This window comes from Diorhabda sublineata, chromosome 3 (assembly GCF_026230105.1).
Source record: "Diorhabda sublineata isolate icDioSubl1.1 chromosome 3, icDioSubl1.1, whole genome shotgun sequence".
NCBI classification, from domain to species: domain Eukaryota; kingdom Metazoa; phylum Arthropoda; class Insecta; order Coleoptera; family Chrysomelidae; genus Diorhabda; species Diorhabda sublineata.
The window spans coordinates 29,475,557-29,493,010 of record NC_079476.1 but is presented as its reverse complement, the minus strand read 5'-3'; the positions used below and the strand labels follow the sequence as shown (position 1 = coordinate 29,493,010).

The 17,454-nt window shown below is 30.6% G+C and overlaps 1 protein-coding gene across 1 annotated transcript in view; it reads left to right on the top strand.

Annotated features, from left to right (window-relative positions):
* LOC130441452 (angiopoietin-2) overlaps positions 1-2,152 on the top strand; it is a 188,472-nt gene extending 186,320 nt beyond the window's left edge. Inside the window, exon 7 of the mRNA XM_056775150.1 lies at positions 2,061-2,152. Within this exon, the coding sequence (XP_056631128.1) occupies positions 2,061-2,152 (92 nt within the window). The remainder of the gene's footprint in view (positions 1-2,060) is intronic.
* The last annotated feature ends 15,302 nt before the right edge of the window (positions 2,153-17,454 follow it).

Genomic DNA, 17,454 nt, shown 5'->3' with positions numbered 1-17,454 from the left:
TATTGTGAAACGGTAGTTCGATGGCAACAATACTCTCCATATTTATGTAATAAAATACTCCATTACGTAAAAAAAATTCTTTTTGCACACTGCCATTCATATTCGTTGTAATCAACCAAAATAGCATTATATTTGGGATTCGAATAAATCGATCAGCATTGCAATGTTCCCTTTAAGATTGAAAGATGCCGATTAAGATGTCGCGCACGTTACCGTGACCGCATTAAACGGAAAGGATACTTCCTATATGAAAATCTCTCATTTTTGTTAGTGAAAGACATATGGAAACTGTTTTGATGGACATACGTGAAAGACGATTTTCATTTCTCCTTCTACTTCAAAGAACCATTGGCACTAATTTTTGACTTGCTTGAATCTGTAAATAAAAACCATTCCAGCTGTTAAGAAAACTTCTTCTCATTTCTCCATCTAATTCCATTTCATATCCTTTATAGATGTCACTCGTTTTCTGTCACTAATAAGCCTATAAGAATAAATGAGATATGAAAATTAAAAATATTCTGTTTTTTGGAAGGACTGCGATCGAAATTTTTTGGCATTTCTTAGCACCAATCGACATGAGCTTTTTTGAGCTATTGTCAAATTATGCGGTATCCAACGCGAATAAATATTTTTGACAGTCACATTTTCATGTAATATTAAATATATGCAAATGGAAGTAATGCCAAAGTATGCCTCAATCTTCCAGTATGTGACATGTCGATCTCTGCAATATCAGTTTACCCACAGCATTGATGTTTTCTGGCACAACAGCCAATTTTGGACGACCTTCACGAAATTTATTCTGTAGCGAATTGTGACCACGATTGGAAAACACCAGCGAAGAATTTTGGCGATTTAATTCTATTTTTTTAACAAGATGAATGTTTCAAATATCTATGAACAACCCAAATAGCACACGTTCCGAGCACGTTTAACATTAAAAATGTCAAACTTAAGTATGGCAATGTTAGATCACATCTTTGTTGCCTTATCTCTAAACTTACGTGGCAACTCTTGTAGATCTTTAATCCATATGTTGTTTAGTGGTTTATAATACGTTATGAACAATATTTAATATTTGGACAACTTATTTAGTCTCTAAAGATTTCCATTTACATTTAGTGGAAAAAAATTTGTAAATCGCTATAGATTCTCGACAGAATGTACTGATTTTCACTATAACCTGACCTCTAATCAACACCGCTTCACAATTAAAAAAAATAGAATACGAAACAGAAATAATGAGTCAGTGTTTTATATTTCTGTTTCATCTCGCCGCTTGTACACATATTTAACACATTATGAGTATACAATTAAGTTATAGTTTATGGTAAAGCTGCAAATGTTTGAGAAAATGAAGTAGGAAGGTGATTTGTTCGGCGTCGTTTAGGAAGATCAAGCTGTTATCTTTTATAAGGATTAAGCTGTTGTTTTTTAGAAGGCTTAAGCTGATGTTTTTCGGCAGCATATTTAAGACAATCAGAGTGTGCTTGTTAGTTAAATTATAAAACAGTTTGTACAAATGTATTTGGAAGTACAAGATATTAGATAACCATAAGTTAGTCTTGAGTGGTCGATTGGAGTTAAGTCTTGTTTTAAGAAGCTTCCGAAATTACTTGTTTGACAGTGGTGTCCTACGTTGTATGTAGAGTAAGGAAATAAGAATGTTTTCTAATTCTGCGGCCTTATTTTTTTGTTTGCCAATGTGAGAAGGTAACCAAGCTATAGTAACTGTTATTTTTTGTGATAAGTTGTTAAGATTCATGTATGGACTGGAATTGGATCAATGAATCATATTGCAATGAGATTAAAAGGAAAGTAGATGGAATTGATAGTCTTTAGTGCGCTAAATAGTACGATTGTGAGAATGCTGCAAGTTGGTGGGATTGAGAATGATTTAATTGGAAATCGTGATATTTTATTGTGTATAAACGTAGTTACATTTATTTATGTTACAATAGTGAAAACGACCCCATCTGTATCAGCATTGTTATTATGTTTAACCAATTCAATTGAACTAAGATTAGAACCAGCTAAAAAAATATTTATTATTTCAGGAATTGTTTGGTTCCGGTGGAAAGGTTGGGACTACACGCTTAAGAAATCTGTAATGATGATAAAACCTCGAAGCTTTGTTAGCGGCACCTAGTTTTCAATAACATAATAGTCAATTTATAATCACCAGTAAAATCATTTCATTCCATGAAACTGAACTATTTATTTGAAACACTATATTATACTGATTTTATTACATTTTACCTCATAGTAATAGGAAATTGCTTCATAAAATTATCCATACATACATCTAGTGGAATCCACCAGCTTCAAAAAAAAAGTTTTGTTAGCTTCTACTTCAAGATTCCGCACTATTATGAGTAATATGGAATATATTATATAGAAACGGGAAAATACCTTTTTAATTAGTATCACTAATTAATATTTATATACAAATAATGATGCAATCAAGCAATATATGACTAATGATTGGCACAATACATTACAACCACTTTAATAAATTATACAATAGTATGTTACATAATGGCAGAAGAAAGTGATAATTTTCACACGGTTATTAATATTGTAAAAGTAGTGTGATTGTAAAAGTTTCTTTGTATCGAGTTGATTACGCTATTTTTACTACACACACCATTTATCTTCAACAATATTCAATTTCAAATAATTCTAGTAGATATTACTTTTCCTTATATGTATATGAAACAGCTATGCGCGGAAACCTGACGTGACAGTAACAGCTCTACATACCAAAATCAATACCCAGTTTAGACAAATTCAGCTTAAAATGGATTCCTATTGGTAAATTTCATATTCTTCTCGTTCAAGTCATTTTATAGTTTAATCCATTTAAATGATAATTTATGTCAATTTGTAGAACAAAAATTAATTGAATATCGTGTTGTCATTTACAATTTTCTGGTAGCTCAACATAAAGTACTCAGTGGCCTTTGTGGCATCAGTTAATTTAGATGGAATGAAAATTTGTTCTGGGTATTGGTATTAAGAAATTTTAAGAAACATCATCAATGTATCTTTAAATGTTTATATATTTTCCACATACGTGCTGCAATATTTTCACATACGAGTGAAATTGTGGAGTTTTAAGTCTACGGAACGTGTGAAATTTATCATTTTCTAATGTAATCGTATTTTTCTCTCTACAAGGATTACAGTCTGGAATGAATTCATTGTTAAGGTTATTTTATGGTTGTAGAGATAGATTTTTATTCAAAATTCTTGAAAATAAAATTGTAACTGAAATGATTTTGCCGAAGAGAGTGTTCAGTAGTTTATTCGAAAGAATTTAAATGATCTTATTGTCATATAGCTTAAAAGATATCGAAGCTATCGATACATATATATATGGGATCATTTATACTTAATCAATCAATACTTAATTTAATTTGACAATAATATAATAATTAATAGTTCCTTATTAACTGAGAAATTGGGAAAACTTTAACTATACGCCCGGAATACGACAGCTCTTAATTCATCCATCGATGTTCATTAATGTACTCATATTTATCCCAATTCTCTCCTGCACTTTTGAAAATAGTTTAACTAACATGTCTATGCACCTACAATTCTCATATTTATATCAGTTTTTTCTACGTTCATTTCCAATAAAAAATATATGACTCTATTACATTATGTGGCAAAAACTCTGGGTAAGTTTTGTAGCAGCATAATTCTATCATAAATGGCGTCTGACGGGATTATCCATTAAACGAGAGCGTGGTTCCAATTTTATGGGTAAGCAAGAAGATAATTCATAAATAATATGAACTTTTACATAATTTTCTATGTTGTTTAAGAAACTGACTCATTTAGGGTATAGTTTTGTTATTATTGCTAACTTCTTGGAGCTCTTAACAATAGTTATTTATGCAATAAGTTCAAAAAGTAAGTGTTTATTGCACGTGACGTGAATTTGAGTAGCCAGGCCGTCAGGCCGAATATGACAACAAGTCGAGTGCAAGAAACACTTACTTTTTGGCACGACTTTAGGCGATATTTAAGAACAAAATATTTAATAATTATTTAACATTATCGGTTAACATTGATATAATCAGGAAACTTTAATTAGGAATAATTGAACTTGAACATTATTTGTACTATTAATATTAAAAGTAAATGTACAATTTTTGCAATTTTTAACATTAATATTTCTTAGTGAATTGTTTCTTAATACTACTTATTTATTTGTGAATTCTCTAAACGTACTAGTGCTTGGTGTCTGTACATTTTCTTCAGCTTGGAATATTTGTTTTGCAGCATTGAGTTTGTTTGCAAGTGATTGCCCTACGTATACTTCCACAATTGTCGACGATTTCCAACCGCCATGTCGTTTGAGCTCTAGTATACTTGCTCCAGTATCTGCAAGAAGTCTTGCAGATGATCTCCTGAAGCTGTGACCTGTGTATAGCTCAGGATTCTTCAAATTCAGAACTTTTGCAATTTCTTACGGGATTTTTGCAAATGTGCAAAAATTACCGAACTTACTGCTTTCATCATGTACTGGGAATTCGGAGCTTCTTTTAGAAATTGATAAATATGTCCCCTGTTAGATACTTTTGACTTTTTTGACCGAAATCCTGCAGAGTTTTTTTAAATTCTTAATATTAATATCTTCTTTTGTAGAAACGCAAGCGCTCACCATTGATTACTCAGTCAGACCAATGTGATGAGGGTTTTATATGTTTCGATGTTTTTGAAAATTATGCAAGAAGCATATTTTCTGTAAGATTTACAAATTTTTTATCGAAGCACCAATCTTTAAAACGATTATAACGAATTTCATGTAGTTTTCTTGATTTACTAGGTAATAAGTTTAATGAAGATGTATTTGCTATTTCACTAACTTCTGATGGAGTTGTGTTTATTGCATGAACGTAGAAAAATAAATTTTATATCTTCCTTCATTGCATACGATGATATTTTCTTCCTTGAAGATCCTTACAAATAGATTTTTTTTCTCAATGAAATGAAATATTGATTTGAAGCATCCATCAAATTTGAATCAGGACCGTCATATCCAGGAAAATTTCTTTTAAAGTTACCAATTAATATATATTGTTAGAAATATGCAAGTTCTTCATTGCAAATTGAAGATCATCGCAATTGTTTTGAAGAAATTTATCGTTGATAATCGAATATAAATTGATGTTTAATTGACATGAGTGCATGTCTATTTTTAACACATCTTCAATAAATTACTAAACACTATTCAAATCTATTCAAAATTGACTGATTCTTCTAGAATTCGTATTTTGTAAAAATACAGATGACAATACGGTGACAGATTATGAAATTACAGGAAAATATACGTACTTTTCCTTTCTTAAGGCTGAACGGTCCTCAAAAGTGGAGAAAACCAGATCAAAGAATTTTAATGAAAAGGCTTCCACCAGATTCTAGGAATACAAATACCATAAGAGCTCATAAGTACGATTTTAGCGTCCTCTAAAATCTATCTTTGACCATTATAGTGTGGAGGCAATATTTTTATAATTTCCACGATTGTGAGCGTATTTATTTTTCAATAATCTTTAAGTTCCCGCGAATTATCGGGTAATGAGTATTTTGACTGGCTAATTTACCGAAGTAGTTACCTTTTCATTTCGTTTATGAGGCTGTATATTAAATACCTACATCGTACTACCACTGTTCTCTAGTGAACAGGGTAGGTAGTATAAAATAGAGGATGCGCTAAAATCATACTTATGACTTGCTACGGGATGTATTTTTTTGTGTAGTGGTAGTAGAGCGGAGTTAAGGGGTGTCAGAAGGGTGACTAATCGTTATTGTTCAATTTTATCATTTCTAAACAGACAAGAATATTTAATTTGTCTTCTCAACTTCGTTATGACTAGCTTTCAAAATTGTTAAAAATTTCTCGGATTATGAGAAAGACACCGATGAAAGGTCCAGATTTAGCAGGGCTCTAATACGCAATCGGTTGACGATTCTGCTTTTGGTAATAAATCGCCTAACAATGAGCTATAAATCGCGAAAAATTAGAATCAGATCACTTTCGTTAAGAATATTTCTATCTTAAAGTCTTATTGTATGTTCTTCATTTTAAATAACACGCTATGAAAAAATAACCTCTTAGAAACACACGAGTGCTCATAAAGATCGAAGTAGCAACGCTTCGAGCCGATAGACCAAATTAGGAAAAGAAAATAGATGTTGTTTCGTCCCACATCTGTCTATGAGTATGACACCCATATATATATATATATATATATATATATATATATATATATATATATATATATATATATATATATATATATATATATTGTAATCGATATTCGAATCTAATATAGTTTATTAACTATACAATTACCAATAAATTGGGTAAAATACATATTCTATCAATAGTTTTGTTACATATAGTTTCATTTTCAGAAATATCTCCACTGTATTCGAAAACTTTAGCACGCATTTGAATTCGTCTAAGTATCACCTATTGAACATCCGATGATTATAAATTGCGATTTCCTGAATTGTAAAGGGAAAAAGACTGTACAACTTATCGATAAAAAATAATTAATGTATTAATTTTATCGATAAGTTTGTTATAAAGTAAGAATGTATTGATAAGAACTAAATTTTACAAAGAGATTTTTTTTAACTGACTAACTGATCTAGTATTGCAGAGGAATAAAAAAACTGCCTCATTTTGAGTAGCAAACTCAATTTTTCATCAAATTTTTCAGTATAAATGAAACAACTGATCAACAAATTTAGCAACATCTTTGTAATTTTGGATCAGTTAACCTTCCATCTGGGCAATATATGCACCGCCAAGTTCGAGCGCAATGAACCTCAAAAGTGACAGTAAAATAATTGCAAATGCATAACTATTAGTTCCAATATTATTTCATAAAAAATTACCACAAAAAACTTTCTAAGAAATAATTATTTCAATAATATCAATATTAACGATATAGGAAAAAAATTTAGCACAGCGAGAAATGAATTTATTTTTTAAAAAACGGTAAAATAAACTAAAAAGTTACAATACTAACAAATTTAATCGAAAAAATTCCAGAATCAAATAACAAAAGATTCAAGCTGGGTATGAAGATGAAAGAAATATAATATTGTTATATAAAGTAAAGAAGTTTACACGGAAACTAAATCCCATTCTTGATGTTCAGCGGAACGGAAGAGTTGCTAGAACTAGAAAAAACTTACAGAGGAATTTCTTGCATTCACAATTGTCATTTTTTTCAATTGTTTACTTAACTACAAGATGAGCCCCTACGTGTCCTTTGAGAAGATGAATTAGAACTTATTCCAATATCTTACGTTGGACGGAATCTTTTGAGCCGTATTTGGAGATTTCCACTATCTAGATATTTCTTCAGCACCAGTTGGTGGGTCAACTTTTCGAGAAAAACCTATTCACGACACAATTTTAATTGATTTGCAAGTTAAATTGCCTGCTCTGATATTCAAAATTATCAAAAATATGATCATTGTAATCTGTGACCAGTGATAGAATTGTAGAAAGAGATTTCTTCTACTAACCAGATTCTGTTTCGATGGGATTGTGATCATAAAGGGCAGCGAATCACGTTGTTTTTTCAATTTAAGATATCGAAGTTTACCCATCGCAATTCCAAAAGTGCTCATATATTGTTGCTTTTCTTTAATTCCCGCTACCTAAAGAATATTTTATGTTTTATAAAACAACTGGAGCGTAGAACATATTCGAATTGTCTAATTCATCGCTTAAATCCATGTTAGTAAACCAATTATCTATTGGCTGATTCCAAATGGATCCAAACTATATATAGACTGATAATGCTGTTTATTGAAAAATTTATATAATTTCCAACAATTCAAAATATAAAAATAGAGATACCAAATTGAATAGACTCCAGAGAAAACTTGCAATGACGACATGAGCTATTCTTACAATCAAATCCTGTCCATTAAATGTGTAATTGAATGTATTTCTATGAATATTTACATATCTTAGCGATCATAATTAATTAAATAAATAGTCACAATTCACTATTTACTCAAAGTTTGCAGTGTAAGAAATTAAGCACATTATATCTTTGAATACACGCTATGAAACCACAAAATCTCGATCATCATCTCGATGTGTATTGAATAAACTGACGTACTGTGCTAGTTGAATCTGGGAGCACTGGCAGTGTTACTTTAACAAAACCAACTAATATACAGATTGTATACGTTCTATTTCAATTTACTTTCTTATTTTTGCCACAAAAACTGTTCAGGAAAAGTTTTCTAAATAATTTATAATCTCCAGTATACTTTAGAAAGTTCAACCTCTTTGTAAAATTTAGATGAGATAAATTGTTATGAGGCTAACGGGACATGAATTGCAATGTTCGGAGTAGTCAGGAAAAACTTGTATCAAATACACGTTGTACCTTCTAGCAATTATATGGTTGTTTGTAAATATTAATTTTTTCAGAGTTGTATAAATTTATTTTAATTAAATAAATAAATCAAACTATTGGTACTTGTGTTTTTCTTCCTCCCGAAAACAAGTTTTGTCACCAATCTCCGAAAATTATGATTCCTACTGATTAAATTCGTGAGGAACTTGAAACAGAAAATCTAGAGGTAAAAGCCGCGATTAGGATGCAATCATAAAGACTTTGGAGATTAGAGCAGCATAGACGGATATACTAAAAAACAGGAACCTTAAAGAGATTCTAACCTTTAGGTGTGTCCGACGTCTCAATCGCTATAACTCTAGAACCAATTTTAAAACCATTTTCGTTGATCCGTTGAACTGGTAAGATCACTTTCCTAATTTTCTCTACACAAAAGGCTCGTTTAGTATACAGATGCGTCCAACTAGTAGTAGGAGTAGCTTTTTGTAGCGACAATACGGACCGAGAACGCAAAATTAGACTGCCCTTTGGCACTCTAGCCTATAATAATAATAAAGAATAGGAAAAAGTACGTTTATATCCACTGCAACAGTCGACAAATTCTCAAGTCGCTTATCGCTGTGTTTCAAAGTTAAAAGATAGCATAAAACTGTATCAAGCATTAACAATAATTATTATGACAAGGTCGGAGCCTCAGTATCTCGAAATTTTGGTTTTCAGAAAGATATGGGTTATTCAAAAGTGCTGTACGAGTACGATGTTGGTCACCCTTTGTATGCGATAGTCTGATTAAAAGTCTCATGGTCAAAAGATCTGGAGAATTTTTCCTGAACTGGAAACCAGTGGTATAGAAAAACCTTATCATCGGTTTATCATCGGGTTGATTACTGGCCACTGGTCGAGCCCTTGAAGATGATACCCCTAAAGATGCCTTGTGTCCAAGATGCATGTGTGAGGAAGAAGCTCAATTTCATATATTATTAACAGCGCCACTCTTCGGGGTGTTCGAAAAGACATCTTGGGAAGGATCACATCAAGGAGACAGATACACAGGGTGTTTCTGAATTCATAAGAAAAAATTGAGGAGGTGATTGCTAACATGAAATGGTGATGGGTCTTATAACAAAATTTCCTTACTTTTCCAGGATGTAACACTTAAAAGATGGTGACTAAAATTGAGTTTTTATTTTGTTTTCGGAAATTTCAGTGAAAGTAGCAACTAGCACTCAATATTGCTATGATATTAATTATGCGGGGCTTAAATTGGCAACCCTTATTTGTTAGCAATTAAGGCGTTTATTATTTTTCTCTACAGCTATTGGTTTTGAGCAAAAAAATTACCAAAAAAAAATATTTTTAAATAGAACAAGGATTTTAAGTTATAATTTTATTCCATAAAACTTCATTTTGAAAAAAAAAAACTAATAGTACAACAGAAATATTGAAAAAAGAGCCTTAGTTAGTCCTTTGCAAGTGCACGAAAATTACAGAATTTCTAACTTTATTAAAGTTAAAATAAAGAAAAACTCAATTAGTTACCACCTTTTAAGGATGATATCTCGGAAAGGGTTAGGATGAGAAAATTTTGTTATAGGAAAAATCCATTTCATACGAACAATCACCTCCTGAATGTTGTCGCATGAATTTAGAAGCATCCTGTATGTGGTCTTCTTTACTTATCACAGAATAGATCTACTCAAGTCAATTCATGAATTGCCCTCTATGTGTCCCGGGCACAATTCGAATCATTTTATTGAGACACTAGGAGAATGTGTGCTTCAAGTGCCTTCAGAGTATTCAGATAGCAAAAACCTCATACTTATCATTACAAATTATCTATCGATGTTTCTAAAAGAAAAACGGTGTTTCAACTGGAGAGCTTTTGTGCTGAGGTGTTAAAACCATTTGGAACAAGCAAACGGCGAAACTGTTGGTTAGATGTTTTCAAATAATTATTTGCATGCTTGAAATAAATCTTGTTGAGCTAATGTGTACGTTGATAATAAAATTAATCTAGAAGACAGTTCGTTTAGTATTCACAGAAAGTGATTGTTTTTGAAAAAAAAAACCCTCCATAAACTACCATAACTTCGGAACGTACAAGGTGAGACAGAAAAATGAAACACATGTCTTATAGAGATAGAATCTTATTGCGTTCAGGAAATTTTACATACTTCGTAATTTCCATAATTTTATAACATAATTCTAACCTAATATATTTTCAATAATCGGGCAACAGTTTCAAATGCTTACACCATCAATTCATACAATATATAATGTGTCTCAAATTTCCATATCTGAATTAAATCAAATTTGTAACAGGATAAGTTTCACAGTTTGCTCCAAAAATATAATGGTGGAGTAACTATGAAAGAGCTACATTTAATATAAGTAGATACACGGAGAACAATCATAGCTTAAAATTTATGAGAAAAAATCGATCCATTTTTGTTGATTGAATTCGATCATACTGAAAGAACAAAACTAAGGTAGAGTCATCATTAACGTCCCCCCCAGCGATTGACAGACACTCTTTGTATACATGAAATTCTACAAATTAAGCCACACCCTCATGTAAAAGTTACCTTTTTCTTTCTTTTCTTTTTCTTTTTCTTTGAAATATACTATATTTTGCTATTATATGAGGTTGAAAAATTTAAACAAACAGGATCATTTTTTTAATATATTATTTACCATTAAATTTTTTGAAATTTTAAACTTTCATTATGATCTATCTGTTGTGCTCTACAGTAGAATGAAGTCCTACTTATCAAAATTTCATTGAATGTTATTGAATGGCATCTAGTATAAAAATTTGTAACTGTCCATCTGATTGAGCTTATTATCGTAGAAATTATTTCAGATTAATGCCCTTCTTTACATGATTACTTATTAATAATCCATTCAGCATGCGTTTGTTGATACGAGATTGATCTTAGTAAATATCAGTCATACCTTGTGGTACCAGTCTTTATTTCAATATTATATGGGAAAAATGCTAACGAGGATGAAATTTAATAAACAAGAAGACAAATATAACAAAGAACTGATTAATACCACGTAAATAAGACAAGGGAACGAATATTCGATTGAAAGTACCGAATACAAGTAAATAAGTGCTGATAATATGAATAAACCAAAATAAAAATGTCTGTGAAATTTGAAATAAGTTGAAGACATGGTATAATAAATTGTGGCTTAAAAAGCATGAAACATTGTTGATTATATAAGATCAACATCAGGAATAAGAGAAATCTAAGGGAAAATATCAACTCAATTTCGAAATACTAGAAAGAATTAATAATTGACGGTAAGAAACTGGAAAAATCTATAACGGTAGCTAATAAGTTTTCAATTGAAAGCTAATACAATTTTCAGTTTGAGAAGAATTCTTCTACTATGAACAAAATAAATATTGAGGTTGATAATACAAGTTAAATATCTGAATGGATATGAAAATGGAGTGAGTTTCATAGAAAAAATGGCTTGAAACTGAAAATGGTCTAGCCGTGCAGTTGTGATGATTTGAGTCAAAAGAAACAAGATTCAAGAATAAGCGTGGTAATTATGAAATTGAGAAAATAAAAACACCTACGTTTAAATATTTTCTGATTATTTGTGTTAATCTTTAAAAGTTTTCTATAGTGTTGATTTCGATTATTTTAATATAATAAATACGTCAAGTTTAATATCTATTAATTATCATTATCATCATCTATATATCGTCGATGAATAATATTAGTTATACTCCAATATTTGAAATATCAAAGCATTTGGTCGGAGTATACTATATATGCCTTCACACTTAAATTCAAAGACTCTTGAAAAGAGGAATTTCTACATTGGAGAATGCAAATATCTAATGCAGGTACAAAATACAATGTAAATTTGCTTCTCTTGTATTTCTAATATTTATTCCTGAATTTATTTAGCCAATTAGTTTTCCGTATAAGCACTGGAAGTATATAAGAAATTGATAATTAGTGTCAGGAAGTAACTCGTTTTAATTGATTTTCTTTAGTTTTCCTTTAAGATCAAAATAATTGAAATAGAAATAACTGGTGCCTCCACCTTGATGTGTTTTTTCTTAATATGGATTAAATAAGTGGTATAACAACCATGAATCTAAATGCACATTTGAGATTAAAAATTTTTCAAACGGTTTGGTTAATTTGAGACACATTTTTAGATATATAGCTCACTTTTACAAAAAAATCTGACAGAAATAATCTCGATTCGATTTACCCAAATATACCAAAATATTTGTAGAAAGGAACGTAATCCGTACTCTCGGTGAAATTTTGAATACTCAGAATAACTTTAAATTATCAATTTTTACTAAGTACACGAGATATAAAACTCAGAAATTGTTGTAGAAATTATTACCTACTTATTCAGAATATCATTTTATTCGAAATACACTGTTAAAAATTTCTTTGGTAATCTACCAAAAATGTCTAGGAAGTTTTAACGTACAACAATTTAATAAATTTACTAAACAAATAATTTAATTCAGATTAAAAGAATTACAAAACATTTTATAAAATTTACTAAAAGTAGCACTGAAAAATATAATTAGCAATTTTAATATATAATTTGGTGATTTCAATCAAAGCTTTATCATAAAGATAATCAATAAATTTACTATTCAGTGTTGCAACTTCATTCCTCAATTAACTTTAGCTCAGTGTGAAAAACAAAATAGAATTTTTTTATTCACTATATAACGAACTATGTGTTTGACAAGATATTATAATATAGTTGTGATTCACTCTAGGTTTTATTTTTACATAAAATCCCCGCCTTCTTCTAAATCAGAAACTTACTAAATTTATGTGAAAATAAAAGGCTTACGTGATTTATACTCAAGCATAAATGCAATCTGCTTAGCTAGCACTATCTATCAATCACTTCCATCACATTTTTTTTTTGTTATGCTACAATAAATTCTACAGTAAATCAAAATCTGGAAATTTCTTCAATCTTCAAAAATTGTCATTGAAACATAATAAACAATCAAATAAAATTACTTTTCAAGTAAGATTTATATTAAAAAATCTTAAAATTACACCTAGTTTCAGTAAATTTTCTTAAATGTCTAAAAAAATCTCTCAAATTGTATTACAATTTGCATTCACACACATTGATTAGTAATTTTAGTCAATAAATGTTTCGCAAAACACTGGTAATCTTACAAAAAATTTTTACAGTGTAGGCGTGAATGGATATGAACTGAATATGATACTTTAAATTTACTTCCAATAGCTTAGTGTAATCGGCAATAGCCTGGAAATGAGCTCAATTAGCGGTATACTATTGAATATATCGTAAAAATGGTGATAATTATATTTTTGTGAAAGAAATACGAGAGCTATTCAGGAAATACGGATTGACTCTGTCTAATGCCGCTAGACCCACGATAATCACATACATTCTAGTGTTTCAGTAGACGTGCAGCCATCATAGTGGAAACGTTTTCACGCAAGTTTTTCATTTCACTGTTCAAAATGCGCGATGTAACCAAAAATGGAAATTTATCGGCAAACGAGTAAAAAGAAAACAAAGTGATGAATGGAAGCTCTATCCGTAAATGTAGTTTGAAAATGGCCGATGAAAGAGATATCATTTTTACTGGAAAAATGGTCCCTAAAGTTGATGAAAGTATTGTTAAAAACCTTCAACATTAATTAAGCTTAGTTTTTCATAAGTTTCGCTGATTTGTTTCAAATATTGACACAAAAGCTAACCTATTACAAATTATGTGCAAGATGATGGAAAATGTGGTTAGAAGTACCGATAATAAATTATAATGGCACAAAAAGTTATACAAAAACCCAAGAACATGCTTGAGATAACCAAGGTGTGCTTCTGATTGATTTTTTCGCAAGTTGTGTCACAATATACTTTGAGCAGTACTATCCAACTTTGTACAGCCTCACCATAGCAATTCAGAATAAAAACCGAGGAATGTTGACGTAAAAATTGTCTTTTTTATGTTATCATCCGACTTTACACGATAAACACACTCAATTACTTCATAATTCAGCGGGAGGGGGGGGGGTTATTTGATCTCGGAGCTTGAAGCCTCAATAACAAGAAGAAGCTGCTGTTCACTAACTAACTTTACCACAGGCTACAGAATTCTATGACGAAAAAATTTCAAATATCATCCATCGTGTCTTGGTTTGTTTGCGCTTATATAGAAAATTTGGAATAAGCGCAAGCTAAGATAATTTATAATGGATGATCACCATTTAAAAATGTATGAAACAATCCTAGCTAGGGAGATACTTAATCTAAAGACAATAAGGGAGATGGAAAACTACTTGAGTTCTCATTCATTATTATGGTGTTATTTTAAAAATATAATTATTGTGTTATAGTCATAATAAACTAAGCTATTGAACTAGTGTCACCGAGGCAAAGATTTTTAGTTGAATTTTAATAATATACAGTCTACAGAATTATGATTCTTACTATTATTTAATTCCTAAGGCCCTCGAAATAGTGGTAAAAGCCGCGATTAAGGTGCAATCACACAGACTTTGGAGATTAGCGCAGTATAGACGGATATACTAAAAAACAGGAGCCTTAAAGAGGTTGTAACCTTTAGGTGTGCCGCCGTCCCAATCGCTATAACTCTAGAACCAATTTTAAAACAATTTTCGTTGTTCCGTTGAACTGGTAAAATCACTAATTATCTCGACACAAAAGGCCCGTTTAGTATACAGATGTGTCCAACTAGTAGTAGGAGTAGCTTTTTGAAGCGACAATACGGGCCGAGAACGCAAAATTAGACTGCCATTTGGCACTTTAGCCTATAATTTCTAACGATATATGAGTTAATAATAGGCACATATTTAACCAAAGTACAGGAAAAAAATATTTAGGTCCAGTGCGACAGCCGACAAATTCTTAAGTAGCTCATCGCGGTGATTAAAAGTTAAAACAAAACTGTATTAAGCGTCAACAATAATTATGTCAGTATCTCGAAATTCTGGTTTTCAGAAAGATAGAGATGCATATCGGTTATTGAAAAGTACTGTACGAGTACGATGTTGGTCACATCTTGTATGCGATAGTTTGATTAAAAGTCTCAAAGACAAAAGATTTAGTGAATGTTTTCTGAACTGGAAACCAATGGTTCTATGACGAAAAAATTGGTTGGTGGTTTGTTTGGGGACTATGTAGGATTCCTTAATAACCCTCGTATATATGATAGATTTCAATTGTTTACATTGACTTTAGCATTAGAGGAAAATGGGTACAACTAAAAACCTAGAAGATAAGACTGAGGTAATTCTGATGGAAGTTCATTATGTATTTTTCTGAGTTGAAGATCTGCTTGTACTGGAAAGTGTAATTTTTCTAATTGTAAGTCTAACAAATGTTCATCACATTCTCTCAAAACGTTTTTGACATAATAAAAAACACTGTTAACACTTCATTCAGATTTTTTCTGTGTAATATTATTATGATTATTATTAAATATGTAACAATATATACATTTAGAATAATCATTTTGCTCCACAGTGAAGGAATGATGTTGTGTTAGTATTGTAATATCGTAAACGAGCAGTGGAAATACAACTTATCAACTAGTAATACATATATTTCATTCATCATTCTTTTGGAATGGTATTTCAATCACTTTAACCGAATTATTAATCTCCATTGAGTGATATGATAACATTATCATCATTTGTATTCTATTGATTCGGCATCAGGACAGAACCATAGATGATTCGTCGTATTAAAACTGCTATTTTAATAATTATTAGGAAATGCAGCTCCGAATTTTCGTGCTATATCTAATTGACTATAAATACGGCTTTATTGGGCAAATAGCGTTTCAGTGGTGCTGCATATCTACCATGTTTCATTATTCTATTTGTGCCGATATACGATTAACAATATTGCCTACAGGCTAGTTTTACTTCGGTAAGAATATTCTATTTTATTAGGATCTCAATTATAACTCCTATCTATTATTCCTATTCATTTTTCACCAGAGTCTTGAAATTTTGGATACTGTTCTTGAAAATCGCATTTTTCGTTTCATTCTAGCATACAAATTTTAACTTCTAGCTTATGATCGGTAATAATTTACATACGAATAGAGGGACTAATAAAAATCGTATGGGCTCCATTTAACATTGGTCTTTTTAGTTCAAAAGCCAAGATAATAAAAACAACTGAAGGAAAGAGAGAAAAAAAAGAAGAGATAAAATAGTAACACCACTATATGCGAGAGCTTCTTTTATTTGTCGTATTTTTTTGTTCCCCATAATGAAAATATTAACGGAAAACAGTGAAAATTCACATTAAAACCTAAAGTTATGGGTGTTGAGAAACATTTCATACATTCTTGACACTATTTCGAAATATTTTCAAATTTTCTTTAGTGAGTAGAACTAAAGGGACGTAAGCGTATTATCATCGTCAATTCACATTTTCATTGCGAAATTCTTCGTATTGCTCTTATGGTACACTTATGATGTGATTTATTTTGATCGATAAAAAAATTATGTTCAACAAACTCTTTGGAGTAGAAAAAAGATATAAGAGTGGTAGCTAATTTTTTAGCAATTGAGAACAATAGTTACCCTAGTCCAATAAGCATGCATAATCATCAAGAGAAAAATTAGGAGTATTTGCTTATTACAATAAATGCGAAACTAAGGTATATTTTCAAATTAACATAAAAGAATTTCATTATTTGATTATTAGAAATAACAAGAATGATAATCTGAGGATCGAGGTTGGTAGGAGACGTTGAACACGTTTGAATCCTACTGACTATTAAAAGAACATGGGGAACAAAATTTACATTTTTTGCAGTTCCTTAAATTTTTGAAGATTTCATGATTAGAAGCTTCGATTTGTTATAAGGAATGTTGATTTTATTAAGAGCTTTTCAAATTTTTCCTAATAATAGGACATTATAGTGATAGTAGTGAAATGCAAGATAAAAAGATTATTTTCAAATGAAATATCTTCATGACTCTAAGAAAACGATCTTTTTAATGTTGTAAAACCGTAT